Raw genomic sequence first — 26,857 nt, 5'->3', positions numbered from 1 at the left:
TCTTCCTCTTTCTTTCCCTTCTCATCCTCCTCCTGCCCCTCCCAGCTTTGTTTTGGGAAACCCTTTCACCAAAACAACCCCAACCCTTCTTGTCCGCCACGGTCAGACGGGCTTCCCGAGCTTCTTCCATCATCCATCACCTGCGATCGCAAGGTTACCTCTGCTCAGCCCTGGCGGCTTTTTCACGTTCCTGCTGTTGCTCGCGCCCTTCGACCAGTTTTCCTTTCAACTGTTCGTTCCCCCTTCGCTCGTTTCTACCCTCTCGCGCATCCCCGGCCATTTGAGCGCTTGTTTGTTCTCCTCCCTCCGCTTGGGGTGGTTGCCCGCTTTATTTACTTGCTCCGTTGTCTGACTTCCCCAGTCGGTGCACTCCTTGCTCCTTGTTTCCCTGATACCCTCACGCCTCATTGCTTCTTGCGCCATCCTTGCATTCTGTTCCCACGGGGCTTTGCTTGAGCGTCCAAATTCAGTTCACACATATTACGACTTTAATCTCGTTTATCAACCATGGCCTACCAAGGCACTGGTAATCACTCGCCTCCCGGCTACGATGACGGTGGTCATCGACTCCAGGATCTACCGGCCGGAAACAACGTAAGTTCTCATTTCTAGTGGCCGTGTGACATCGCGCCTGGAGGAAACAATCAACTAACATCAAAACTTTGATGATCTCCAGTACGAAGAAGAAGCATCTAGAGGATTGCTATCGAGCCAAACAGGCCCGTTCACAGGTCCCTTTGATGACCCCCAGCAGCGCAATCTGTCCCCGGCTCGGCCCACCTCTGGATACAGCTTGACCGAGACATATGCTGCTGATGCGGGTTATCATGATCCCTACAGTGCAGGTGGCTCGGTTTACTCTGCACAGTCTGGAGAGAACCCCGCGGCTGCCTTTGGCGTCCCCGGCCGTGTTGCTTCACCCTATGCTCGTAGCGAAACCTCGTCAACAGAGGCTTGGCGCCAGAGACAGGCCCCTGGAGGTGCAGGTAGTGGTGGCGGCGGCGGTGGTGGTCTGCGCCGCTACGCTACCAGAAAGGTCAAGCTTGTGCAGGGCTCAGTCCTGAGTGTTGACTACCCGGTGCCTAGTGCTATCCAAAATGCAATCCAGGCAAAGTATAGGAACGACCTGGAGGGCGGAAGCGAAGAATTCACACACATGCGATGTAAGTTACCGCACGGCCCGATCATGCAGCTTCTCGGAACTAATGGAGAATTCTCCTTGGTATAGACACCGCGGCTACATGTGATCCTAATGAGTTTACCCTTCATAATGGCTATAACCTTCGTCCTGCCATGTACAACAGACACACCGAGTTGTTGATTGCTATCACGTATTACAACGAAGACAAGACCCTTACAGCCCGTACGCTGCATGGTGTCATGCAAAACATTCGTGACATTGTGAACTTGAAGAAGTCCGAGTTCTGGAACAAGGGTGGGCCGGCCTGGCAAAAGATTGTGGTCTGCCTGGTTTTCGATGGTATCGACCCCTGTGATAAGGATGTGCTGGATGTTCTGGCCACCGTTGGTATTTACCAGGATGGCGTCATGAAGCGTGATGTCGATGGAAAGGAAACCGTTGCTCACATTGTATGGAAAACCCCAGAAAATACATATGTGCAGTTGCTAACAGCTGATAGTTCGAATACACTACGCAATTATCCGTTACCCCCAACCAGCAGCTCATTCGCCCGACAGATGACGGCCCCAGCACACTACCCCCGGTTCAGATGATGTTCTGTTTGAAGCAGAAGAACAGCAAAAAAATCAACTCTCATAGATGGCTTTTCAACGCTTTCGGCCGTATCCTGAACCCGGAGGTCTGCATTCTTCTCGATGCTGGTACCAAGCCTGGACACAAGTCACTTCTGGCCCTGTGGGAGGCCTTCTACAACGACAAAGATCTCGGAGGTGCTTGTGGTGAAATTCACGCCATGTTGGGTAAGGGTTGGAGAAACCTAGTCAACCCTCTCGTTGCAGCCCAGAACTTTGAATATAAAATCAGTAACATTCTGGACAAGCCTTTGGAGAGTTCTTTCGGCTATGTCAGTGTGTTGCCTGGTGCTTTCTCGGCATACCGATTCCGTGCAATCATGGGCCGCCCACTGGAGCAGTATTTCCATGGTGATCATACTCTCTCCAAACAGCTGGGTAAGAAGGGTATTGAGGGAATGAACATTTTCAAGAAGAACATGTTCTTGGCCGAGGACCGTATCTTGTGTTTCGAGCTGGTTGCAAAGGCTGGCTCAAAGTGGCATTTGTCATATGTCAAAGCCTCGAAAGGTGAAACTGACGTGCCTGAAGGTGCTGCGGAGTTCATCTCGCAGCGTCGTCGTTGGTTGAACGGATCCTTCGCAGCCGGTATCTATTCGCTCATGCACTTCGGACGTATGTATAAGAGTGGCCACAACATCATTCGGATGTTCTTCCTTCATATTCAGATGCTGTACAACACTTTCTCGACGATTCTTACATGGTTCTCTCTGGGTACGTTTAGTGGTTCTATTTGACCATCGCACAAACTTGAGGACTTTACTGACTTAGCAACAGCCTCCTACTGGCTTACAACATCGGTCATCATGGACCTGGTCGGTACTCCTAGCGCTAGCAACGGTCACACTGGTTTCCCCTTTGGCAAGACCGCAACTCCCATCGTCAACACCATCGTCAAATATGCCTACCTTGGTTTCCTGCTCCTCCAGTTCATTCTGGCTTTGGGTAACCGCCCCAAGGGTTCTCGGTTCTCGTATCTCGCATCTTTCGTTGTTTTCGGTATCATTCAACTCTACGTTGTCGTCGATGCACTTTACCTGGTAGTCCGCGCTTTTAGCGGCAGCGCTCCGATGGACTTCGACACCACGCACGGTGTTGGTGCATTCCTCGGTTCGTTCTTCGGGTCGACCGGTGCCGGTATCATTATCATCGCGCTTGCTGCCACTTTCGGTCTGTACTTCGTCGCTTCGTTCATGTACATGGACCCGTGGCACATGTTCACCTCCTTCCCTCAGTACATGGCCGTGCAGTCTTCTTACATCAACATCCTCAACGTGTATGCCTTCAGCAACTGGCACGATGTGTCCTGGGGTACCAAGGGTTCTGATAAGGCGGATGCTCTTCCCTCCGCGAAGACGACCAAGGAAGGAGGCAAGGAAACTGTCATTGAGGAAATTGACAAGCCTCAAGCCGATATTGACAGCCAGTTTGAAGCTACGGTGAAGCGTGCTTTGACACCCTATGTGGCTCCCGAAGAGAAGGAGGAGAAGAGTTTGGATGACTCCTACAAGAGCTTCCGTACGAGACTGGTAACCTTCTGGATCTTCAGTAACGCTCTGATGGCTGTTTGCATCACCAGCGATGGTGTGGATAAGTTTGGCTTCACGGTATGTATATCTTCGGCAATAAACAGACTCCCGATGTTCCAAAAGACGAAACTAACGGCTTCATGCAGAACTCTGCCACCGATCGTACATCACGTTTCTTCCAGGCTTTACTGTGGTCCAACGCCGTTGTCGCGCTATTCCGCTTCATCGGAGCTTGCTGGTTCCTGGGTAAGACCGGTGTGATGTGTTGCTTCGCCCGCCGCTAGAGAAGGTGCGCAGCATAATGAACGAAAAGTTGTCAATGAGGGGTGCTTTGCTCATGGCCGGCAGAGGCCTCGTGGAGTTATTCTTGGCACATTTTTGTCGCAATTTTGTATTCTACATACGATGTTTATTCTTTGTTTCCCAGGTTCGGCCGTGTTTTGTTTCAGGTTGGATTTGCACATTTCATAGGGACTGCAGGCACGACAATGTTTTGTAGACTCTTAGCGCATTAGAAATGGGATGTATTCAAGGGCGTGGAAGGCGATCGGTTGACTGTTTTACGCGGGAATTCCCACAGATAATGTTCGAAATGAAACCCTCATAATAACAAGAAGTCGCATGGCCAAATAATGAACGATAGGAAGAGAGCATTGTAAAGGCCGCGGATATGGGCATCCTAAGTGGCAACTGGTACGGGCAGGCGGTGGTGCAATGGGTGGCCCATGGCGTCAGGCCGCCGCCCGCTCTCTGCGGCAGTCCGGCTATCACCTGTCTCTGATAATTACTCTGCTGCCTTTCCACACGCATTAATACACACACTTTTCTTCTGTCGTGGCCTGCCACCTCTCTACGTTGAGATAAAGGACTGGCTCCTCCTGTCTTGCCATCGTTCCCTCTACGCTGAAGTGGAGATTAGTTGTACCGACCAACGAAAGGACCCCGCAGCCTTTCCTCCCCTCTTCACCCAACTCAACAACTACGAAGACTCTAGGATAGCGATCCCATACGGAAATCCCTAGACCCAAGCCTTTACAAACAACTCTATATTTTATCAAACACACACATAGGTGATCGCGAGCCCGCAAGATCAGCCACGATGTTGAAGATATGGTCTATGGTACGTCGCGACTGACTCCCATCCATCCACCTACCAACCAACCCGCCCATATATACCCTCCTTCCACCTCACTAACACCCTCTCAAACAGAAACAACAGCAGCAGCAAGCTGAAAATGCCGAAGGAGCTGCCGGTAAAAAGAAGAAGAAGGTCACCGCCGCTCAGCTGCGCGTGCAACGAGGTCTGAATGTCCCTTACCTACCTACCTACCCTACTACCCTTTCTCAAATCACACTCCTCCCTCCCTCCAAGGACTGTCAACTGACATCAAAATCAAAATATGAGACAGACCTGCAAGAACTCACCCTCGGAAGTACAATGAAAATGTCCTTCCCGAACCCAGACGACATCCTAAACTTCACTCTCACTATCGAGCCGGACGAGGGCATGTACAAGGGCGGCGCTTTCCACTTCAACTTCACGGTCAACCAGAACTTCCCGCATGATCCGCCAAAGGTCAAGTGTACGCAGAAGATCTATCATCCGAATATTGATCTCGAGGGAAATGTGTGTTTGAATATTCTCAGGGAGGATTGGAAGCCCGTGTTGAATTTGAATGCGGTTATTGTGGGGATGCAGGTAGGTTCTTTTTTCTTCCTTTCTTCCCCATCATTATTGTTCTGTGGAGGGTGTTAATCTTTTTCGCTGTGTTTAGTTCCTCTTCCTCGAACCGAACGCTTCCGATCCGCTGAACAAGGAGGCCGCCGACGATCTGAGACAGAACCGGGAGGCGTTCAAGCGCAATGTTAGGACATCGATGGGTGGTGGTAGTGTGAGGGGGATACAGTATGAGCGCGTTATGCGGTGAATGGTGGACCAGCCTGGCCTGCCCTGTGTGGTTGGTAGGTGGTAGTTGATATTAGTTGCTCTTGCCTGATGGGCATGGGGTATAATGCGGGTGGTGGATGCTGTGTGTGTGTCTGTGTTTGTGTGTTGATTAGGGGAGTTTTACGTGCATGGCCTACATTTCCACTTGGATTAATTAGCGACTGGATAGATTCCCTGCTTATGAATGAAAGAAATGAACACATTTTTATGAGATTACTGCCCAGTAACATGTACCATACTGACCCTCACTACAACCTACAAACCACTTAATCTCCCTCCCTACGACGAACACAAGAACAACCAACCAGATAGTCCCAAACAACCGCATGTATGAGTACAAGCGTATATACAACAGACGAAAAAATCAATCGAGGAAACGTTCTTCTTCTTTCTTCCCTTCTTCTATTCTTTCAATTCCACACACACAAGCACAAACACATTCAACCCGCACCATCAACCGGAAACCCAACCCAAAACCCACGCAATATACCAGACAACGAAAACAATATCAATCACATCCTATCAGCTACACATTCCCCCACATCCACTTCCCCATATCACGTAGCTGACGCATCCCGGTTCCATCCGGCATATTTAACGGTAAACATTGGGTTCCCCAATCAACGCGCGAAGTCGTATGCATATGCGTTGCCGATGCGAATTTACTGCTGGGCAGCAGCGCGCTCGGCCTCGAGGCGGGTGTAGTAGTCGTCACGGGCGCGGACGCGGGGGAGGTGGAAGCCTGTATAGTGATTTTTTGTTAGTGGCTGTTAAATTACTTCTGGGATGTGGTTTGTTGGAAAGGGAAGGAGGAGGGATTGGAGGAAGGTCTGTTGTATACGTACCGTACCACCAGAGGTAGCCGAAAGTGGTACCGAAACCTGCGAAGTAATCATTCAGTCAGTCAATTGTCCTTCTGGGTCGGGCCCGGTTGGTATTTTGCGCGCGGGGCGGATGTCGATGTAACAATGCTTGTATGCAATTCGAATATATGGGGAGGAAAGGAAATCATATGAAGACATCTCGGGTCAATGGAAGCGCGGGGTCGTAGGCGGACTCACCGAAAGCGGTGCTCAGGTCAAGGACCAGGGTGCGGCGGAGCATCTGAAGTGCAAAATGTTAGCTTGTAGGGTTCCTAATCTGGGGGAGGCCATGGGGGTTGTGGATGTGGTCCCGGGTGCGTTGGGTAGGAGAAAGGTGGGACGTACGCCGGTGATGGGAGCAACGGAGGCCATTGTGAGATATTAGTGTCTTCAGACAGATCCGAGGAACGGGTAGAGGAGATTCGCGCAAGAATTGACCTGCTAAGGTGGTGGTGGGGGGTTGCGGAGAGGAGAGGAGAGGAGAGGGAAAGCGAGCGGTGATGTCGAGAGTGAAAGTCGAGGTGAAGCTTTCCGGGCCGGCGTGTAGTAAGCGACGGCTGTGAGTGGCCTGACTTTTGAGGGTGGGTTGCTGCTGCGAACGGGCTATTGATATCCAAACTATGACGCGACTTACGAGGGGGTATAATTATGGGGCTATATATTTTGGTTTAATTGTCTAGATATCGCTCTTGTCTTTCTGTATTATCAAGCCTTAATCGAGCATTGAGGCTCAGTGACTGGGCTGTAGTGATGTCTGCCTCAGGTATATACACGTGACCTCACGCGGTTCTTGTGTTTGGCGCCGTTTCTGGATCTCTCCCCATCCATCCATCAAGACCACCGGCGCCATGGTCTCCTCGGAACCCACTGTCAAACGATCCTCTTCCTCCCTACCAGAAGGTCCAGATGCCCCTGATGTAAAACGAACGAAACGCCCTTATCACCATCACCATCGCCTACAAAGTCCCGTCGCCCCAGCGTTGCCGGAACCCGCTATTGTCGACGAGGCTTGCATCGACCATGTCCTCAACCGATCTATTGGGCAGTATTTACAAGAATGCGGATTTGATATCGCCGACCCTGCAGCGCTGGACGCCTTTCGCAGGGTAACGGAGGAATGTACGTTGGGAAACCTAGGTCTCAGAAGGAATCGTTCATGATATTGATGGATTTGGTCACTAGATCTGCTGAGATTCGCCTCGTATGTGCGCCAAGCGATGCTCTCCAGCCGGCGCATACAACCCATCCCCCAGGATTTCGAATATGCCTTGAAAAGACAGTCCGTGCCGGTCAGCGACCTCATTCCGCACGTGAAACGCCATCCAAATGTCGAACCTATCCCCACCCTCCTACCAAGTCCTCCGCCGGAAGAGGACTCGTTCAAGACTTTGCCCTCCTTAGGGCCACAGCTCAGCGGCGAAGACGATCGCGCCCACAACGCCCATATCCCGAAACATTTCCCCGACTTTCCCAGTAAACACACGTATCGTCACACACCGGTTTTCACGGAACGAGAGCAAGATCCGCGTGTTATTCGAGAGCGAGCAACGGAAGATGGTCGGCATGGCGAGGAGGCGCTGCGCAAGTTGGCTCGTGCGGCGTTCAAAGACAACAACTCTGGCTCATCGGTCCGGGATAAGAAGCAATGGGGACGACGAGCGGAGAGTATGGATGGAATGTTTGAGAAGACTGTTAGAGCACTGGCAAAGAAGATACAGAAGCCCGGGACGGGCCCGGACTCTGCTGGCCCCATGGAGATCGACTCGGGAGCTGGTGCAGATAAAGCCTCCCGCTCGAAGCTGGCGTTGAACATAGAGCTGCCTCCTATCATCAACTGCGAGAGAGATTTGTGGCGACGGGCGCCTACATCTGGGAGCCGACGAACGGAGGAAAACAAGCTATCAAGTGCAAAGGATACGCCCGATATGTCGAGGGTGGATAGCTGGGTGAATGCATCATGAGGTGTAGGATAGGCAGAGGCGTCAGGCGTTCAGCTTTTTCATCGTAGCATAACCGAGAAGATACCCATGGAGCAGGATGTCAAATAATGCAACTCAATTGGTTAATCACATAGCCTTAACTGCCACCGTGATTATCAGTAGACTGAACGCCAGTTCAACTCCTTGCCATGCATGTAAATCGAAAGGAGACTTCCATCAGGCCGTTGAGCTGCTCTCCGCCGCACGTTTGCGCTCCGCTTCTTCTTTCGCTATCCTGATCGGCTCCCAAGCAGTCGTTTCCACCGTTAATCCGCCAGCGCATCTAGCACAAAGTAACTGTCAGCATTGAGCTTTTCCCTCAAGCCCATAGCGAAAGGGTAACTCACCGGCGAAACAGCCTCACAATCGGCTTACAATTCACCACACCCGGCTTAGGAATCCCCTCTTGCGGCGGATTGCAGGAGTATTGAACCATCTCCAGCAGTTTGCATTTCTCCAGCTCGACAGGACCGCCTTTGCGACGCTTCTCTTGGAAGTTCTTGGTGACGATGTTGACGTGGTCTGGAAGGCTCTCGGCGGAGAAAACGGGGACAAGAGGAGCCATGGTGATATATTTGTCTTGTTATGGTTCTGAATAATGTCCTCTAAGTATGGTGGCTTGAACAATTCATGCGCAGCTGGGAATATTGGCGAGCGAGACAGATGGTACTGGGGAAAGGAAGAAAAGTGGATGGAGCGGAAGCGTTCGCGTTCGCCGGCGCCGCGATCCATCCTTACCAAGTTATCGTCACAACGGGTCAGCCCGCGGTGGTTTTGTGATTCTATCAACTCCTAGAGAGGGTCGGAGTCAACCACTACTTACACTCTATTTCACTGGACAATGTCGAGCTTTCCTACATTTGTAGATATTGCAATTGTGTCAAATGGCTGCTAACTTTGGGAGAGAGCTTCTTGGGGAGGTGTATGAGGAGAGACTTGACGAGGTATGTATGCATCGGTGTTTCGGTTTACTGCATGGTTCTGCATCATAGTCTTATCTTTCTCTGTGGATACTTTATTGAAAGCTTGCTGAATGGATGCTAACATGAGAAGCTTCTGCATGACCTAAGAAACCTATCACATGGGATAGTTAACAGTGACGCCTTGAGGCCCAGACTGGGTGTCCAAGTGCTTGATGATCTTCTGGGTGTTTTCACAACGCCCGCCCCTACTGCACAGAACATACATCTGGGAGGGGATCTGCAACATGATCATTCTGGGGATACCCAGGGAGCAGACTTCTATGGCACTGAGGGTGAGCCTCCAGCTCAAGGCGAACTTATCAACGATGAGCATGTAGGCATGCATAGTTTGCCGATGTTGAACATCAACCGCACAGAACCGGTCCTGGAAATATCGAGCAAGCTGTCTGCAGCTGGAAAGTCGCATCTCCTGTACTACCTCGCTGCAGTCGCTATCTTACCATCCGTGTTCAATGGCGTCCCGCTCGGTGGGCATGAATCGGCAGTGATATTTATTGACATGGACGGTCGGTTTGATGCTGAGCGGTTGAAATCAGTGGTCAGAGGGATTGTTCAGGCCAAAATTGACGCACTAGCTCAGAGTTCATCTGAAACTTCTTCGGAAGCTGACAGTGATGTTATCGAAACTATGCTTGTCGCCAGTCTGCAACATGTCCACGTCTTCCGTCCACAATCATCAGCTGCTCTCCTTGCTACACTTCAAAACCTGGATGACTACATTCTTGACTTATCTCGCCATTTGTCCTCCACCAGACCCGTGCATACTATCTACCTGGATAGTGCCAATGCGTTCTTCTGGCAGGATAGATTACAAGACGAAATTGCCCGAGTGGAAGATATCGGGCGGGTCGATGCTGACTCGGAGCATGAGCGTCCTCGGAAACGACGGTTCCAGATTTCAGATCTATATGCTGCTCTTGTAGCGGAACTGAAAAGATTACAGCGACTTTTAGGTTGCATGGTGGTTTACACCACCACTGCTCAAGGAAGATTCCACGGTGCTCGTGGTGGTAACTCATCGTATACGCCGTCAGGACCTTACGACTTGTATAACCCACGCCCCTCTGTGCCAAAAACGCCTTCTTTTGGGTCTGATCTTCCAGCTCCTTGGGGTCGGTTCCCAACTCTACAAGTTGTTGTTCAACGTGATTCGGTTCGTCCCTTTCCGCCAACCATGACTGCGCAAAATGCGCAGCGCGGTGCCCCTCGTCGACAAGAAGTTGTCAGTCGCGGAAGGTTTTCCGGATGGATAAATGAATGGAGGCGCGATGAATGGCCTCGTAGGATTCTGGATGGCCTAAAACAAAATAATGGCGGCAAATTCGCCTTTCGCATAGGAAGAGACGGGGTTGACATTGGTTGATACATTTCCCATCTAGCTATGTACACTGTACAGACGTGATTTGAGACAGTGGCCCCAAGCAGATTCATCATGCTTTCTTAACTGAACAACTTTCCAATGGCCTCAACCGTGGTGTTTCCACCGCTGAACACGATGCCCACATCCCAACCCTCAGGAGCCTCCTTCTCGACCAGTCGTCGGAACTCCTCGTTGTATAGGCAAACGGCCAAACCCACCACAGCGCTTGGCTCTACTACTACCTTCATGCGTTCCAGGACCAGACGCATTGCCGCCTTGATCTGCTCCTCCGTCACAGCATATACGCCAGCGACCTTGTTCCGGTTCGAGATCACCTCCCAGTTCAACAAGCCAACCGGTGTCCGCAACCCGTCCGCGATGGTCAGTGTCGACACTGCCGGAACCCGCTCCCCGGCTTCCAGTCCGCGCCGGCAATCGTCTGCACCTTCATAACTGGGTTCCGCACCAAACACTTTGGTTGTCTTGTCCGAGAAGAAGGTTGCAACACCGGAATTGAGACCACCTCCACCGATGGGTGTGAAGACAGCATCGAGAGCCTTGGAACCCTGGCGGATGCTCAGGTGGGGCTTCTCGGCCAGCAGTTCCCGGTACTGCTCCTCAAGTTCGAGAGCCGTGGTACCCTGGCCGCAGATGATATTGAAGTCATCATAGGGCGGGATCAGAATGGCACCGGTCTTGGCTTGCACATCCGCGACGACGGCCTCACGCTCGACGCTTGTGGACCCACTGAAGATGACCTCTGCACCGTGGGAGCGCGTCCCAGCGATCTTGGAAGGTGTGCTAATACTGGGCATGATAATGTAGGCGGGAACACCAAGAGTGGCGGCAGCGAGAGCGAGAGCTTGAGCGTGGTTTCCTACATGAATCGATAAATAATGTGTCGCTTCATTCAAAAGAGTTTAGGCCTACCAGAGCTGTGGGTGATAACACCCCGTTTCTGTACATCCTCCTTCCCCCGTTCGGTGATGAGTCGTAACAGAGCATGGAAGGCTCCTCGGGCCTTGAAGGCGCCTATCCGTTGGTAGTTCTCGCATTTGAAGAAGAAACGGAACTTGGGATTGGCAGGAGCTTGGCCCTCAAAGGAGGTGCCGGTCAATGCCTCTGCATATTGCGGCGCCGAGGCAATGGTGTTGAGGGTTTGGCAAGTGAGGAGAGGCGTGCGGTGCACATAGGGTTGGATGAGGGAGTAGGCATCATGAATAGCTGAAGGAGTCAAAGATTGCACGAGCACGGAAGGGTCAGCCATTCTGAAAGACTTGATTGTCTATAGACTGACTTCCAATGGTAGAGTACTGATTTCGATGACTCAGTGGTAAGTATAGTAGTACTTAGTATGATAGAGTTGCGGAGAAAAGGGCAGAGGGGAAAAGGCCGGGTGATAAGCGGCATCCGAGTCGGCGTTGGGGATATATCTCCGCCATCGGACCCCCGCATTGCGCCAACACAGTCGAAACTGGGAAAATGCAAGGAGTTGAGGTTGCAGAGCATCAGCTAAGGCTGAGATTAAATTGAAGTGAATCTAATTTGCAGAATAATGCCATCTCTATTGCGCGGCATATGTTGGACAGTCATTTTACTCCGATAGCAACAATACCTGATTAGGACTAGCGCGCTGTCAATGCCGCATCTTCCCCGCCACGTGACTGTGGCCGAATCGGGCAAGGGCAGGAGGGGCAAAAGAAAGACTGAATAGATTCATCTCGTCGCTCCCTGACTCACTTCCCCTCGTTGCGCTTCCTTTCCAAACCCCCTCCACAGTCCTTGAACAGATTGCAATCATGGCCGAGGAGCAGTCGCACACCGCGCAAGAACAGGATATCAATCCTTGGTCCGTGGAGGGTGCCCGCGACGAGAACGGAGAGGTGGTCGCCATCAACTATGAGGCCATCTGTCGGTATGTGTTACCCCGCCATTGAAGCACTTATTGCTGTCCACGCAACAACCCACTAACCACCTCTCATTCCAGGAAATGGAACACCTCCATTATTGACGAGAAGCTCCTTGAGCGCTTCGAGAAGGTGACCGGACACAAGCCGCATCGCTGGCTCCGACGCGGCCTGTTCTTCAGTCACCGTGACTTCGACCGCATCCTGACCCTCTACGAGCGCGGCGAGCCTTTCTTCCTCTACACCGGTCGTGGTCCCAGTACCGGCAGTCTGCATCTGGGTCACACCATCCCCCTGCAGTTCACCAAGTGGCTGCAGGATGTTTTCGACGTCCCCTTGGTCTTCATGCTTACGGACGACGAGAAGGCTTTGTTCAAGGATAGCATAACGTTCGAGGATGCCATGCACTTCGCCATGGAGAACGCCAAAGACATTATTGCCCTGGGATTCGATCTCAAGAAGACCTTCATTTACAGCGACTTGAAGTATGTTAGCAACCACTTCCTCATGAACGCCTGGGAGTTCGGAAAGCTGGTCACTTTCAACCAAGTCCGTGGTGCGTTCGGCTTCAACGAGAGGTATGTTGATCTACCCATTCCATATAAACTTCATCGGGGGACTAATAAACCCCAGCACCAACATCGGTCGCATCTTCTTCCCCTCCCTTCAGTGTGTCGCCGCTTTCGCTACCTCCTACCCTGAGATCTGGAAGGACGAGCCCTCCACCGAGCGTACCCAGGAGATTGCCAACATCCAGTGCTTGATCCCTATGGGTATCGACCAGGATCCCTACTTCCGTCTGCTCCGTGACAACGCCCACCGCATGCGTTTCCCCTCCCCCAAGCCCGCCTTGATCCACTCCAAGTTCCTCACTGCCCTGCAAGGAGCAGGCGGCAAGATGTCCTCCTCTGACCCCAACTCGGCCATCTTCATGACCGACACTCCCAAGCAGATCAAGGTAAGAGTGCTAGCCCTCACTAATCTGCTTTTTGCATACTAACAGATCGCGCACAATCCAGACCAAGATCAACAAGTACGCCTTCAGCGGTGGCCAAGTGAGCATCGAGGACCACCGCCGCCTGGGTGGAAACCCCGACGTCGACGTTTCCTATGTCTACCTTACCTACTTCGAGGAGGACGACGCCAAGCTGGAAGAGATCTACAAGAACTACAAGAGCGGTGAGCTCCTGACTGGTGAGCTCAAGAAGATGACCATCGAGGTGCTGCAGCAGTATGTTGCTGCGTTCCAGGAGAAGAGAAAGGAAGTCACCGACGAGGTGCTGGCGGCGTACATGAAGCCCCGCAAGCTGGAGTGGAAGGGCAACCCCAACCCCGTTCCGGCCCCTGCCCCTGCCATCCGCACTAAGAAGGAAAAGGAAAGCGCGTGACTAGTGAACACCGATTGTGGAGTGAGTGGCTGGCTGCAGGATTGGATTTATGATGCTGGGGTTAGATCCATATACCGTTGTCTAATATCCAAGCGAAGACATGAAAGCGTTGAAATAAATAGATTTGGTGTTCGGTTGCATTGTGTATAGATTGTATTCATTATCCTCTTTCAATCCGATTTCCAGACATCAATTTCAAATGTATTGATACTCAGCAAGCAAAATGTAAACTTTGAGAATAGACTTGGTAAGATCGGATCGCGGGGAAATCTGGCCCCGGATGATCTGCCGCCCGTTGCAATTTTCCTAGTCGATGACTCATGACCACCTCTTTCCTACAACTGCCACTCCACACAACTACAATTGACACTCAATTGAGGAAAAGAATATGAAGAAAGAATAAGAAAAAAATTTATTCCGGCCCGATATACAACCCAGTTAAAATAAGAAACTCGACTGAAAACAATTCCCTAGATCATGGTACATCGTAACTTTTCCCACCGGGGATATGCTAATAACACATTATGAATAGATTTACTTCTGGTTCTCGGGGCGGAGGGAGCTATAAAGAATAGAAATGTTAGCGAATGCTCAATTGATATATAAGTATTATGGGAGGGGTATGTAGTAACGTACCGGACGGCCTTGCCGGCGCGCCAGATTTCGAGATCACGGATGTCCTGCATCTCCTTCTCGTACTTCTCGCGGTAGTCCTTCTGGGAGTTGTACTCGAGCGAGCGCTTGGTCTCGGAGCCATCACGGACGCTGTCGTAGAGCTCGTTGAAGAGGGGCTTCAGGTTGTCCTTGAAGCGGTTGGACCAGTCGAGGGCACCACGACGGGCGGTGGTGGAGCAAGCGGCGTACATCCAGTCCATGCCGTTGGCACCGATGAGAGGGTAGAGGGACTGGGTAGCCTCCTCGACGGTCTCGTTGAAAGCCTCGGAGGGGGAGTGGCCACGCTCACGGAGGACCTCGTACTGAGCGAGGAACATACCGTGGATACCACCCATGAGGCAACCACGCTCACCGTAGAGGTCGGAGTAGACCTCCTTCTCGAAGGTGGTCTCGTAGAGGTAGCCGGAACCGACGGCAACACCCATGGCAATGGCGCGCTCCTTGGCCTGGCCGGTGACGTCCTGGAAGACGGCGACGGAGGAGTTGATACCACGGCCCTCACGGAAGAGGGTACGGACGGTACGGCCGGAACCCTTGGGGGCGACGAGGATGACGTCGACGTCGGTGGGAACATCAACCTTGGTGAGGTCCTTGAAGACGGGGGAGAAACCGTGGGAGAAGTAGAGAGTCTTGCCCTTGGTGATGAGGGGCTTCAGGGTGGGCCAGGTCTCGGACTGGGCGGCGTCGGAGAGCAGGTTCATGATGATGGTACCCTTCTGGACGGCCTCAGTGACATCGAACAGGTTCTTGCCGGGAACCCAGCCGTCCTGGATGGCCTCCTTCCAGGAAGCACCATCCTTACGGACACCGACAATGACGTTCAGACCCTGATCACGGAGGTTGAGACCCTGACCGTGACCCTGGGAGCCGTAGCCGATCAGGGCAAGGGTGTCGTTCTTGAAGTACTCCTGGAGCTTCTCACGGGGCCAGTCCTCACGCTCGTAGACGGTCTCCTTGTCATCGGCGAAGGTGATGGTCTTAACACCGCGGGAGGGGACGACGGGGGTGGCGGTTACACGGGGGAGAGCGGCGGAGGCAGCCTTGGCCAGGGAGGGACGGGGGAGAGCAGCAGTCACGACGGACCGGGGGGCCGAGACGCGGGCCAGGCGGAGGGCACGGGGAAGTCCACGGGAGGCCATTGTGTGAAGAGGGTGTGAGAGGAAGAGGGGAGAGGGTGAGATGGATAGAAAGGAAGTGAAGAAATTGGATGGGAAAGAGGAAAAGGGAAGAGGGAGGAGGGAAGCAGCCGGTTGCAACTTTATAAACTCGTTGCTGGGGACGAGATCGGCCTGCTCTGGGGCACGTGATCCGGAGTTGGACTGCCACTCCCCGGCCGATGTCGGATTGCCGGGCCTTTGATTGGTCAATGGCTGCGCGTTCCGTGGACGTGGAGATCACCTGAGGCGCGGGCCTTGCCGCTTCGGGGTTAGTATGTCGCCGCTCGCTACGGGGAAGTCACCTGACACGCAGCTGGGCTTTTTCTTTCCTGTTGCAGGTTTTGATGCCCCAGATGGAGTCTGGGGAAAGACAACTCGGTGACTCACGCACCTTGACTCAGTGCTGGTGATGGAGCTATACAGACATTCTAACCGGATTGGCTGTCCGAGGACTGTATGTTTCGACGCTAAGGGGTTCTCCAAGGCCTAGATGACCCCGTTTCAAGTGTTAGCTAGCTAGCTAGCTAGATTCTTGGCATGTTGAGTCACTTTAAGTAATGATATAGAGTATACTGGGAGGATTTCAATGACTAAAATGTAGAATGCCGAGATAGGAGTTTAGTTTTGGAAGCTTATAACATTATAATTGTACATTTTAACCCAATTCTAGTACATGCCAGGATCATAACATTTGGCAGGACTGCTCACCACAATATTATCCGAGATAAATATACTATTTTTCCTTTGGCTTGAAGCGTAGTGCTCTCCAAATCAAACCATTGGGAACATATCGGCTCTAGGAATACCTCGCAACATACTAGTACCGATCAATAAGTTGATGACAATCATCGAAAGCCAAAATAAAAACTATATATAGCTTACTGCATCCCTTAAATGCTTTTGCCCTTAGCTTGGCGATGACTGCTGATGAAAAGCGTTTAGAAATCGGAATTGAATGTAATATAGCGGAACATGATCATGCGGCCTTTTTTTTTTTTTGGACAGTTCTGTTCAAAACCCGTCTTCAATCTCGCATCAGCCTTGAGTAACCCTGATGACTAGTATAGGAAACACACTGCTGTCAGCACTGCAATGATTTCTTACGGGTGAGGTAGCAGGAGATATGGTATGCTCGACACTAGGAAGCCACTGCGTCTCAATGCATCCCCCATCCCCCTCCACCCTCTCAGACGTAGAGGGATACCATACATATGGAGCATTATCATGTCGATAGTTCTCATCTATGGAAAGCATTCATGGACAGCAAGAGGATGAGAAAGAGTTTCACACAAGAGCAGCTTCGTTCTTCCATCTTTTTCTGCCCTTGCCGTTAGCACATCTCGACCCACAAATTACTAGAGATGGGAAGAGTTTATACTAAAGTCTAATTTGTATAGACTGTGGTCGAAATGATTCCCGACTTTCTTAACAATTCCTTCGAGAGAAAGGTTATCACCCAATCTGCACCTCTATGTCCGTTGTTACTCTTATATTTTCGAGTTCAATCGCATTCCCAGACCGATGACAGGTCCTCCCCCCAATTGCACACCCGCCTCGTAGCCCTTTCCGGCCATCAAAACACTCCTGATCCATACCACCAGACCAAGTTGTGCCGGTCGAAGAATGCCCTAAACTTGAAGTTGTCCGCTGTTTGTGACCCGCCGATGTACATCGTGGAAACATTCCGCGGATGATTGGGAGACAGGAAACGACTAGCCCGACAGATGGCTCGATATGGGTCCATAGAGTGGCGTCGTAGATAGTATCTAATCATAGTCAACCTGCTTCTCGATGTGTTGGTTTATCATGAAGAGTCTCACATGTCACGTCCTTCAGGTCGATGTAGAATAGAACTATTATTCGATATATACTTGCGAAACACACACTATCAAGGGGAAGAAATATTAATAATAGTCTTTCATCAAGAGCCTGAAAGCAAGAAGCCAATGTCAACTCACAATGCACCTAGCGCGAAAACGGCGTTCAACGCCAGCTTATCCTGCCATGAGCGATGCAGTCTCCAAATCATAGGTATCGGGACTGCGAGAATGACAAAGTCCATGACCACGTTGAACGCCTGGTTAACAATGATGAAAGTAGTTGCGCTGAAGCAGCGTCCCTTGACATTTATATCCCAGTAGGCGCGAAGCGGGCGGCATTGCAATGCACAGGCCAAGAAGATACCCGAAGACCATGCGGTAATGAGCATATTCAGGCAGAAGGTGAAGCGAAGGAAGCGTTTAGTGGTGAAGAGGCGGCGGTAGAAACAGATTAAGGAGATCTTGATCACCGGGGTCAAGACGAAATAAGTGAATTGGCTAGACAGGAATATCTAGTTGAATCTCAGTGAGAGCTTGAAGGACAAGGCTGCTGAGGGTAATGTATCTTAAGTGAAATACCCACTTTATAGAACAATGTAATGGTCCTAGTATCGAGATCAGAGAAATGGTAGCCATTCCCACCAATGAAACACCCTGATGCAATTCATCCAGTCAGGCAGAGGCTATTGAGAGCATCCAGAAGCTTACACAGTATCAGCTCAATCAACATCCCCAACATCAATATGACAGCCACGAAGCAGAGACAATCATCTACCCCGAATCCAGTGCGCCGCTTAACTCTGGCAACAAATCGTAAAGCCATACTGAGGCACGCAAGGCCGACCAGGACGGAGACAATCACAATCATCTCCTTCCCCTTGGCGCTGGGGCCCATCCTGATTCACAGATGACGCGCAATGAGCCTCAAGGAGGAGCAAAAGGCAACATGAGTGAGGAGCTGCGGGGAATCAAGTCAGCTTTGGGTCCCATTAGGCTTTTATTGCGTTCTGGGATCAGATACTCTTTCTTCCGATGGGGTTGTGCAATGTAACCCCTAGTGACTGCGTATGAGCGGGAGGGACGGGCTGGCAATCCCCGTCAGTGGCTTTCTTCCATCAAATCCCTGTGTCACCAGCCCACGTCCTTCTTCCACCTGCTCACCACTAAGCAAAACTAGCAAGTCGTTTTCCATCCTTACATCCTGTGTGACTGATCATGGATCCTTATTCCACGGTCTCAGGTCCTCGCTGCTTATCTGGCACTCTGGCATCTCCTAAGTGACTACAAAACGGGCTTTGGTACTTCCAAGCCGGACATTGGAGCCTAGCCAATCTCTCCGACCAGTTCAACTAGCGTTTTTAACCTTACTCTTAGGAACCTTTCCGGGCCTAACTCAGTCACACTACGATGGAAGAGAGTCTGTACCGAGAGGCCTATGAGGAGATCACCTGGTTCCTGCATATTTCACCCAAGGTAGAGACTGTTGCAATCGATCGATACGGTGACCTGCATAGCTTTTATCAAAGTAAGAGATAGGACATATACCTGTGTGCGACACGTGACGATCTAGTACTAACGTCACATCAGAACAGCCCGACAAACACTAGGAAGCAGCTAAATATGCTCTGATCGTCTATCGGCTGAGCGAATTCTCTGATGACATCAAGTGGAAGATCAGTTCTAGCACCATCGAATAGCAGCATGTATTCTTCTGGCTTCTGCACCTTGATGATACAAACGAAGAGGTCAGGAGAAGACCCGTGCAAATTAAAATACTGTCGTTTGAGTGACATCGCCACGCTCAAAAATACACAGAAGTAGCTTAAATTTGTCTACAAACGGCTTGCGTCGAAGAAAGAAAAGGCCAAGAATGAGGGACCCTCGATGCAATCAGGAACGACACCTCTTTCGGAGAAGAATACTACCCCGGCCGGTAAGAACAGAGAGAAAGTTAGGCTGGTAGTGCAGAATTGAATACAAAAGCTCAGCAGTTCAAGGATCCCAGGCAAAAATCACCCATCACCCGACACCAAAATCAGTAATAAGAATCCCGGTGCATGAACAAGGGTGTGCTGCCGTGATAAGATGTCGAGATAGCTTCAATATCTTGGCTTCTTGTTGCAGCGGAATGGCAGTGAGAACGATGAGATAACCATCAAATAACTGCCAGGTATGCCTGTCATGAATGCTGCGACTATCTGCTGATCCTCTAGATATAGAAAAGAAACACCAAAAAAGTTCTAGAGAAAATACTTAGAGTACTAGCATCTTTCACAATTAAATTTAATCTTCGACACAATACTTGTGGACTCCTTTTTCATGTTATAATACAGAAGAATATCAGGAAATAGCATATAATATACACTCCGACTAGATAGTAGTAAATAGACAGTTCTGCAGGTAGATAACTGATAGTCTAATACTTACATATATATAAAACCTGATAACTTCCTTCAATCTACTTATCTGCTTTATTATCTATTACATTTATCTTCCTGCGTGAGGATTTCTAAGAACTAGTCACACTAAATTATTTCTACCTCTGGAAACCCCATATGAATTCTCCTATTAATAAGTCTTATATCTTTTATACTGTTATATCGCAGAGGAAGAATACTATTCTTAATAAGAAAGATACTGTTCTCTATACTATTAATTAGTAACAACTAGGTGCAGCCCTTATTAAATATTCTATTCTTAAAAAGACTAAAACATTTCTGTATATTATTAGATATATATTTCTTTATATTTATATACCCAAATTTATAAGCCAGAGCCTTAGTTAATATAAAAGAATACTTCATATAATTTTAGACTTAGATCTACTCTGGGTTAAATATATAGTAACTGCCTTTATTCTGAGTAATCACAGCAAGCAGTCAGTTGGTGTAAGTATATACAATATATATAGCATAGTAGCTGCCTGTACTGATATCACACACTAAAATTTATAAAGAGTTAAAGTTATATTAGTCTTTATACTCTTTAACCTAATTAAGTATGCTGCTCCACAGGCAATCAAGTAACTTAGAATTATTAAATATTACAGGCGAATTAGCAGTACCAGGAATATTAACTAGAAGCACTACCTAACTATAATATAAATAACTAACAAGCTTACTATAAAATAAAGCTGCTGTGTAATTTATTTAATAGACATCCAGACTACAGATAAAAAGCAAAAGTAGCTAACTAGATTTCAGCTTTATAATATTATTAGAGAAGCAGAAAAAAGCAGTAATAATAATATTCTTAAATTCACCTGCTTCAAGAAAAGCATATTAATACAAGATTTAGACTTTCACATTTAATAATAAAAAATAAGAAAAAGTATTTAAATAAGTCTTCCTGCCAAGCCTCCATACCTTTTTGCCCAGTGGCAAGCAGGGAATCAGAAAATATATAATATAATATACTAATCCAGCACACAAGAACAAATCTCGCACATTTTTTAAATCTTTGACTGTTTCATACTCCATAATATATTAGACCAAATCGTCAGTAACTAGAAAGAATGGTTTAGTATATCTATCTGAATTATATAAAACAGATAAATCATTACTACTCTCTTTAATTAACTAGATAAAAATCTGGTTAAAATCCTTTTCTTTCCCATCTCCAAAGAAATAAAGACTAGAATAGGCAAGATTCTACTATTTTTCTTTCTATAAACTACTAACTAATCTATGAAAAGGGAAGGATTACACCTTATCCACTATTTTTTAAATATAATACAGATGATTTGGTTGCGCTATATTAAAAGATTACTAGAAATATAATAAAATGGCGATTTTAACAGATGACAGCTTGATATTTTGGCTTCTAAAAAAAGAAAAGATCCTGATAATACTTTAAGCTCTTTAAATTAAAGAGCTTTTCAGCCATGATTCGTCCCCTCTTAATATTTATATTTATTTTCCCCCACTTGAGCTCGCACTCTTATCTAGTACTATAAAATAAAGTCTAGTATATAAGATTTTATCTCATACAACATCTTTTAATTACTATATATAACACTTACCAGCAGAATATCATCATCATTACTCCCTTTGGCTCATACACTCTCCTTAACTACTTATTCAATTAGCCGTCTAATCTACATGTCACTATTTTGGATAATTTTACAGGGATAAAGTTGGGGCCAGAAGGCCAAAAGAATTAGTAACAGCCAATAAAATAACAGTAAGTAAATGCTGAATATCAGACTAATAAAGATTATACTGTTAATAAACATCCATGAAAGTCCAGTCCATCCTGCTCTAATATATCAGGATTTAAATATTACTGAATGGTAGGTACTTAACCTAGTAATACTCAGCCTCATAACAAGTAGCGGTCCATGCATTCCCTAATACTCTCACTTCCCCAGGTCTAGGCTTAAATCTTTTCTCTGCCATCGCTGAGCTTGATTTAGTCGATTCCGAGTATTCGCGATAAGATGGTGTTGACCTTGTAGTGACCACTCCGAGTCTGCTTCAATATTTACACTGAATGGACAATTATACGCTGGACCCAGGGGCTGCGGTTGGGTAGAAATGAATGGGGCCTTTAGCAAACAAAGCACAACGATGGAAAAAATTCATGTGCTTTCCACTGAAATTTAAAATGCGCCTGCAATCCCTTCATTATCAAGATTGTCCAGCCAACCGATATCAAAAAGATCGCGCAGAATGCCTAGCTCATCGATAAGGCAGTTTTGCCTATCTAGACAGAACCCGAAATTATTATCCTCCTGGGAGTAAAGTTCATTCACTTCCAGCCCCTCCGTCGCCAAGGAGTGTCTCCGAGGCCCTGTTCTATCTCTCGTGTCTCCAGCAGGTGGTCTGGGATCCCTTTCGGCTGCTCTCATTTTGTTCTGAGTCTCGTGTGTAATCTTGATCAAATGTGCTAGCTTCTGACACGCCTCATGCGCCATCGTCCATGTCTGCGCCAGAGACAGCAGAAGTTGATGCCCATACTCAACGAAGCCGAGCCCGGCGGCCATGGTAGCTGCTGGCCCGCTCTTGCCGCTCAGCTGCACCACGCCCGGATGGGTCCACAGGCAATAGATGATGGTGATCGAGGCGACAAAAATCGCATGGGCGGTGAGCCAGGAGCACTCCATGTCTCCAAAGCGGTGCTGACTGCTGTATAACTCAATCGTTGAAATCGCGCTGGCAAAACAAGTCTGAATCCCATGAGGCGTGGGTTGACGGATTTGGGGACTCGGTCGATAGAGTAGCATCAAACAATGGTGGTATTTGAGCTCCAAGCGTTGCAAGTCTAGGGTAGAGATGGACCCAAAATCCCTAGATGCCGGAAACGTATGAATAGACATACTATGCTTGCTGAGATATGTATGTGCCTGTTGATGATGTGTTCGAGCTTGGACCTCGTGCCGGAGCGCAGTGCAAGCAAAATGGGCTTTCTGTTGCCAATCGGCGAGATTAGTGGGCCAGGGGAAACGAGTCGGCGACCGTGAGACGCGATACAGCATGAGCTTGATCTCGGCCACAAGTCGGTCGAAGCGAAGTGAGAAGACACATGCAATATATGGGGATGGTGCCAACAATGGCGCTGGTGGTGGCGGCTCGTGCGCTGAAGACTCCTCTTCCGCCGGCCTCGCATATGAGGAATTCCATTCAGTGGCTCCTTCCTCCACTTCACTGCAAACGTCGAGACCCGGAAAATCGCAATCAATAGCTTCATCGCGCAAGGTGAGAGGGCGGCCAAGAATAGTAGCCATCATCCGGTCAATAGAATACGCTGACCAAAAGATTGCGCTTCGATTATAACGAGCATTGCGTTGAATTGGAGTCTCAGTACCGCGGGCACCTATCAATGACCACGATTAGTCCCTCTAGATATCTTCTGAAATTGTAAGAAGGAAAAAGCAAGGGGCGAGATTACGGTTATCACGCCGGTGGAGGCCAAGATCGATGCAGCTTGCAATGATCGTATGCACCAAGTGCCAGGCATTCAGACCCTCAGGATTGTAAAAGCTATGCTGGGCTAAAAGCAAGAGGACCTGCAAGCCTTCAACGCTGCCGTGCAAATTTGCTTCTGCAATGGAGGACATAGCTTGAGCGAACAGCTCCCGTGAGCCAAAGCTACCGTTTAGTTTGATTTCCAGATTACGTGCGCCGATCGAGAGAACCAGAAAAACCTGACCCAATGCTATTCTTAAATCCATCTCTCCAGTCCAGACCGCAGTGTTAACGACACGCTCCAGTTGGGTGTACAGCACGTAAAACCTCTCCGGCGCGAGGAACGGATAAAGGCTTGAAATGGAGAAATAGCACTCTGCGAATTTCTGGCATTCCAGCATCGGTGGCAGGTCGAATGAAAAGTTCTGCGTGCTTGTATGAGAAGTTGTGGAAGCCGGCGGCGGTTGTGAGGCACCAGCAGTGTGCGGCAAAGCAGCCACATCATCGCGAGCATGGGGGAGAGCGCCGTCTTGTGAGGCCGGAGCACTCTGATATATCGAACGCGCGAACGTCACCCCAGAGGATGGGCCAAGATATTTCGGATCTCCAGCATTGGCTAAAGATAGCAGACCTACCTCGTGCGCGAGAGGTTGCCCCCGTGTGATGTTGCAAGGTAGAGATGCGACAAGTCCGATGGAGTGACCGCTGTTCTTGTCTCCATCATCCGGATATGAGCGCTTCTCAGACGGGGGATGCACCGCTACGTCTGCAGCAGGCTGGTTTAACACTTGCAAGATATATGAAGGAGCGGCCTCCATTGGTCCCTCATTTGCGGATCCTTGTTCTCCATGTGATGTCGAGGGCAATGGGGAGGGTAAGGACTGTAGTTGGAGAAGACCATCCGTCCCCGGACCCCGGGACGGAAGCTCAGCTGTTGGCTCATGAGAATGCACCGGTGGGAAGGCAAACGATCGATTCTGGGAGCTTGGTGACCGTACAAGTGCCTCACTCTCCAACTCCCGTACGCGACTTTCCAGATACCTCAAACGACTATGGAGAGAAATAGCGGGCTTGAGTCAAATTGAGACACTTCGGCAAGAAAATGTGCAGAGGGTTCCAGTAATTCCGGTGATCATACCTTTTAGAAACAGCTGAGCCCGCGACACCTTCAAAGCATTCTATTCTAGCTCTCGCACAGTTGGAGCACGCAGGAGATGCGCCATCGCATCGGACCTTGCGACGACGGCAGCGCAGGCAGGCTATGGGTCGGCGACGGGTGGACTGTAACGAAGACATTTCCGAGAGAGGAGATGAAACTGAAGCCATCGGGAGTAAATCTTGAATTGATTTGAACTCTGGAGGTCACTTGGGATGGAGCCGATGTGTCAAAGTCGGTGGGTAACGTGAAAGCACTCAACCCGGAATACCTACGAATCATGATGAATGAATGGCGGGGAAGAAGTTCGGGGATTCCCCGACGCACACTATTACTAACTAGTAACCTTTCTTTCCCCGCCATTTGTTCAGTGGAGCGGATCAGGTCCATTTCAATCACGTGATACATCATACCAGATTAGTCTCATGCACATAGCTTAATGCTTGCGCGCTTTGCACTTCCTCCATCAGTAAGTCTGGTTTCTTTGTGAAAATTACATAGGACGGGAAAGCTATACATCCAACTGGCTAGGGCTCTGATTTTAGGTATATTTGCTTGCAGGGCTTCACAATCGGCCGATGAGTTAAACCCACCTCCAGCTTCACGACAACTGATTCAAGCAACCATATTTGTCATCGCGCAAAGGCTCATGCAATGAACCTAAAGTCGTCCCTGCGGACAATTCCCTCATTCTCAGCCACCTCGGGGTCCCTGGCTTGACTCTCGCCCTTCATTTCTTGTGCCACCGTCGTCTGACCCGCGTCTAGTCTTCGGTTGGCTCTTAGGAGGATCACTCGCACCAGGAGACATAGAACAATCGCCACTACACAGAATGCAGTGTTCACACTCATAGCAAGAACATATCGAGGCGCACCATCATCCGGGTAAAGATAAGATGAGAATATCTGAAGTCGGGGTGATGAATGATCAGCGGGCTGGCTAAGACAGACCAAAACGATGGTGAGAGACTGGAGAAAAACTCACCTGGGAGAGATTTCCAATCGCATTGACAAACGCAACTGACGCGGCGCGCTTGACGCGAGGTCGTAGCATGGTCTTTTGTGTCCATGCTAGAAGCACAGCGTTGGCCCCATGGCCGCCAGCGACCATGAGTATCATGGCGAAGTAGCGAGCTCCCAGGTTAGTGGAGGCAGCACCAATGACAAATCCACAGATAGCAACAACAAGGGGCCAGCAGACATGAAAGGATGAGTTTCTCAGCTGATCAGCAGACCTATTGTTGAGAATAGACATGACCAGAGCAACCATGTATGGAGGCACAGTTAACAGGAGAGTATCCACCCGGTTAAATCCGAGTGTCTCGACAACTGACGGGAAGAAATTTGACGTCGCACTGGCCACTTGAATACATAAGAAAATCAAGGCGAAAATATACAGGCGCCAATCCGTCAGAGCTCTTTTGAAACCATATTTCCAGCCCGCATTGTCTTCATCGATCTGCCCGGAATCAGAGACGAGACGCCATTCTGCAACAGCTCTTTCAACGGGGCTCAGCCAACGCGTGTTGCTAGGATAGTCAGGCAGAATAAAGAAAGCACACAGAGCAATGAATACAGTAATCGAACCCTCAATAAGGAAGATCCATCGCCACGATTCGAGACCTCGAGCACCATTCAAACCATCTTGAATTCCGGCAGCGATGAGTCCAGAGAATGCACTGCCGAGCTGCGACCCGGAATATAGAAACGCGCTGCGCACGCCCATCTCTTCGCGTTTATACCATGAAGAGATCAAGAATAAGGCACCGGCTGTGATTGTAAGCGATCGAACAGAAACGCACTCTTTATAAGAAAAGAGCTACTTACGATAAAAGGCCGCTTCGACAAAACCCAGTAAGAAACGCAGAGCGTAGAGTCCTGAGTAATTATGAACAGCCCCAACCAGGGCAGACAGCATACCCCATACTGCCATCACAACGGGTAGATAGATGGATGGTCGCAACTGGGCCAGGAAGATATTGGATGGCAGTTGCATTAAGACATAACCAGCGAACAATATAGCCACCGCTGTTGCATATTGGGTACTTGACATGTGTAGAGACTGAGAAATCCCGGCGACTTTGGCAGCTGAAATATTGTTCTAACAAAGGACAGTCAATAGGCAAGGAAAAATGGAATTTCTCAGAGTCTTTGAGTCACGGGACTTGTCAAGAACAAGGGCTTTTGAGGTACCACTTACTCTGTCCAAATAATTCATCACGAATATAAGCCACACGCACATCAAGAGACGGAGGTCTAGTTTCCTCTTCAGTGATTTTTCCACACGCAGGAATTCATCTTCTGTGAGTTGCCGTGCTGCTGCCACTCGATCCACATCTTGGAAATCGATGTGCTCAGTCGGGGCTTTGGGATCATCTGCCATTTCCAAGAATAGGAAGCAAATTCAAAGCTAT

General features: G+C 49.3%; 10 protein-coding genes across 10 annotated transcripts; 4 read left to right on the top strand and 6 right to left on the bottom strand.

Moving 5' to 3' along the window:
* The first annotated feature begins 396 nt into the window (after positions 1–396).
* On the top strand, positions 397–3,708 carry chsG (chitin synthase class III). The gene is made up of 6 exons (XM_025689609.1): positions 397–594; positions 677–1,163; positions 1,229–1,590; positions 1,641–2,487; positions 2,551–3,380; positions 3,449–3,708. Exons 1-6 carry the CDS (start codon positions 508–510, stop codon positions 3,584–3,586), a joined length of 2,751 nt encoding a protein of 916 aa, XP_025544937.1. The 5' UTR covers positions 397–507; the 3' UTR covers positions 3,587–3,708.
* A 381-nt stretch (positions 3,709–4,089) lies between these two features.
* On the top strand, positions 4,090–5,446 carry BO79DRAFT_184372 (NEDD8-conjugating protein UBC12). Its single transcript, XM_025680320.1, has 4 exons — positions 4,090–4,422; positions 4,513–4,603; positions 4,712–5,001; positions 5,078–5,446. The coding sequence occupies exons 1-4, from the start codon at positions 4,402–4,404 to the stop codon at positions 5,228–5,230; spliced, it is 555 nt and encodes a 184-aa protein (XP_025544936.1). The 5' UTR covers positions 4,090–4,401; the 3' UTR covers positions 5,231–5,446.
* A 123-nt stretch (positions 5,447–5,569) lies between these two features.
* BO79DRAFT_206001 (cytochrome c oxidase subunit VIIa) lies at positions 5,570–6,621 on the bottom strand. Its single transcript, XM_025681889.1, has 4 exons — positions 6,459–6,621; positions 6,312–6,354; positions 6,096–6,131; positions 5,570–5,992 (listed from the first exon to the last, which is right to left on the bottom strand). The coding sequence occupies exons 1-4, from the start codon at positions 6,483–6,485 to the stop codon at positions 5,913–5,915; spliced, it is 186 nt and encodes a 61-aa protein (XP_025544935.1). The 5' UTR covers positions 6,486–6,621; the 3' UTR covers positions 5,570–5,912.
* A 338-nt stretch (positions 6,622–6,959) lies between these two features.
* BO79DRAFT_233933 (uncharacterized protein) lies at positions 6,960–10,438 on the top strand (the record flags this gene model as incomplete). The annotated part of the gene is made up of 5 exons (XM_025684321.1): positions 6,960–7,232; positions 7,296–8,059; positions 8,274–8,357; positions 8,424–8,669; positions 9,146–10,438. Coding segments are annotated over 5 exons (2,660 nt in total), but the record flags the coding sequence as incomplete, so codon positions are not given.
* On the bottom strand, positions 10,408–11,783 carry BO79DRAFT_205999 (threonine/serine dehydratase). The gene is made up of 2 exons (XM_025681888.1): positions 11,366–11,783; positions 10,408–11,312 (listed from the first exon to the last, which is right to left on the bottom strand). Exons 1-2 carry the CDS (start codon positions 11,700–11,702, stop codon positions 10,516–10,518), a joined length of 1,134 nt encoding a protein of 377 aa, XP_025544933.1. The 5' UTR covers positions 11,703–11,783; the 3' UTR covers positions 10,408–10,515.
* A 391-nt stretch (positions 11,784–12,174) lies between these two features.
* BO79DRAFT_205998 (tryptophan--tRNA ligase WRS1) lies at positions 12,175–13,897 on the top strand. The gene is made up of 4 exons (XM_025681887.1): positions 12,175–12,350; positions 12,423–12,920; positions 12,976–13,300; positions 13,362–13,897. Exons 1-4 carry the CDS (start codon positions 12,235–12,237, stop codon positions 13,728–13,730), a joined length of 1,308 nt encoding a protein of 435 aa, XP_025544932.1. The 5' UTR covers positions 12,175–12,234; the 3' UTR covers positions 13,731–13,897.
* Positions 13,898–13,942: 45 nt separating this feature from the next.
* BO79DRAFT_162597 (Ketol-acid reductoisomerase) lies at positions 13,943–15,612 on the bottom strand. The gene is made up of 2 exons (XM_025679078.1): positions 14,367–15,612; positions 13,943–14,292 (listed from the first exon to the last, which is right to left on the bottom strand). The coding sequence occupies exons 1-2, from the start codon at positions 15,542–15,544 to the stop codon at positions 14,265–14,267; spliced, it is 1,206 nt and encodes a 401-aa protein (XP_025544931.1). The 5' UTR covers positions 15,545–15,612; the 3' UTR covers positions 13,943–14,264.
* Positions 15,613–17,014: 1,402 nt separating this feature from the next.
* Positions 17,015–18,277, bottom strand: BO79DRAFT_261036 (uncharacterized protein; the record flags this gene model as incomplete). Its single annotated transcript, XM_025686449.1, has 5 exons — positions 17,015–17,328; positions 17,383–17,447; positions 17,521–17,894; positions 17,966–18,036; positions 18,091–18,277. 5 exons carry the CDS (start codon positions 18,275–18,277, stop codon positions 17,015–17,017), a joined length of 1,011 nt encoding a protein of 336 aa, XP_025544930.1.
* Positions 18,278–21,858: 3,581 nt separating this feature from the next.
* Positions 21,859–24,614, bottom strand: BO79DRAFT_233929 (Zn(II)2Cys6 transcription factor; the record flags this gene model as incomplete). The annotated part of the gene is made up of 4 exons (XM_025684320.1): positions 21,859–23,196; positions 23,272–24,054; positions 24,202–24,338; positions 24,427–24,614. 4 exons carry the CDS (start codon positions 24,612–24,614, stop codon positions 21,983–21,985), a joined length of 2,322 nt encoding a protein of 773 aa, XP_025544929.1. The 3' UTR covers positions 21,859–21,982.
* Positions 24,615–24,926: 312 nt separating this feature from the next.
* BO79DRAFT_184356 (MFS general substrate transporter) lies at positions 24,927–26,826 on the bottom strand (the record flags this gene model as incomplete). The annotated part of the gene is made up of 4 exons (XM_025680319.1): positions 24,927–25,349; positions 25,429–26,213; positions 26,271–26,544; positions 26,644–26,826. The coding sequence occupies 4 exons, from the start codon at positions 26,824–26,826 to the stop codon at positions 25,092–25,094; spliced, it is 1,500 nt and encodes a 499-aa protein (XP_025544928.1). The 3' UTR covers positions 24,927–25,091.
* Between the last annotated feature and the right edge of the window lie 31 nt (positions 26,827–26,857).

This window comes from Aspergillus costaricaensis, assembly GCF_003184835.1.
Source record: "Aspergillus costaricaensis CBS 115574 unplaced genomic scaffold BO79scaffold_1, whole genome shotgun sequence".
Lineage (NCBI taxonomy): Eukaryota > Fungi > Ascomycota > Eurotiomycetes > Eurotiales > Aspergillaceae > Aspergillus > Aspergillus costaricensis.
Note: the sequence above shows the minus strand (reverse complement) of the source record. Positions and strands in the feature narration are given on the sequence as shown.

Coding starts and splice junctions, on each gene's coding strand:
- BO79DRAFT_205998 (XM_025681887.1), top strand. CDS start 12,235: ATGGCCGAGGAGCAGTCGCACACCGCGCAAGAACAGGATATCAATCCT. Junction 12,921..12,975: donor GCGTTCGGCTTCAACGAGAG/GTATGTTGATCT, acceptor AATAAACCCCAG/CACCAACATCGGTCGCATCT. Junction 13,301..13,361: donor ACACTCCCAAGCAGATCAAG/GTAAGAGTGCTA, acceptor CGCACAATCCAG/ACCAAGATCAACAAGTACGC.
- BO79DRAFT_206001 (XM_025681889.1), bottom strand. CDS start 6,485: ATGGCCTCCGTTGCTCCCATCACCGGC. Junction 6,132..6,311: donor TGACCTGAGCACCGCTTTCG/GTGAGTCCGCCT, acceptor ATTACTTCGCAG/GTTTCGGTACCACTTTCGGC. Junction 5,993..6,095: donor CGGCTACCTCTGGTGGTACG/GTACGTATACAA, acceptor ATCACTATACAG/GCTTCCACCTCCCCCGCGTC.
- BO79DRAFT_184372 (XM_025680320.1), top strand. CDS start 4,402: ATGTTGAAGATATGGTCTATG. Junction 4,423..4,512: donor TGTTGAAGATATGGTCTATG/GTACGTCGCGAC, acceptor CCTCTCAAACAG/AAACAACAGCAGCAGCAAGC. Junction 4,604..4,711: donor TCAGCTGCGCGTGCAACGAG/GTCTGAATGTCC, acceptor AATATGAGACAG/ACCTGCAAGAACTCACCCTC.
- BO79DRAFT_162597 (XM_025679078.1), bottom strand. CDS start 15,544: ATGGCCTCCCGTGGACTTCCCCGTGCCCTCCGCCTGGCCCGCGTCTCG. Junction 14,293..14,366: donor CGCGCCGGCAAGGCCGTCCG/GTACGTTACTAC, acceptor TATTCTTTATAG/CTCCCTCCGCCCCGAGAACC.
- chsG (XM_025689609.1), top strand. CDS start 508: ATGGCCTACCAAGGCACTGGTAATCACTCGCCTCCCGGCTACGATGAC. Junction 1,164..1,228: donor AGAATTCACACACATGCGAT/GTAAGTTACCGC, acceptor TCCTTGGTATAG/ACACCGCGGCTACATGTGAT. Junction 1,591..1,640: donor AGGAAACCGTTGCTCACATT/GTATGGAAAACC, acceptor AACAGCTGATAG/TTCGAATACACTACGCAATT.
- BO79DRAFT_205999 (XM_025681888.1), bottom strand. CDS start 11,702: ATGGCTGACCCTTCCGTGCTCGTGCAATCTTTGACTCCTTCAGCTATT. Junction 11,313..11,365: donor TGTTATCACCCACAGCTCTG/GTAGGCCTAAAC, acceptor CGATTCATGTAG/GAAACCACGCTCAAGCTCTC.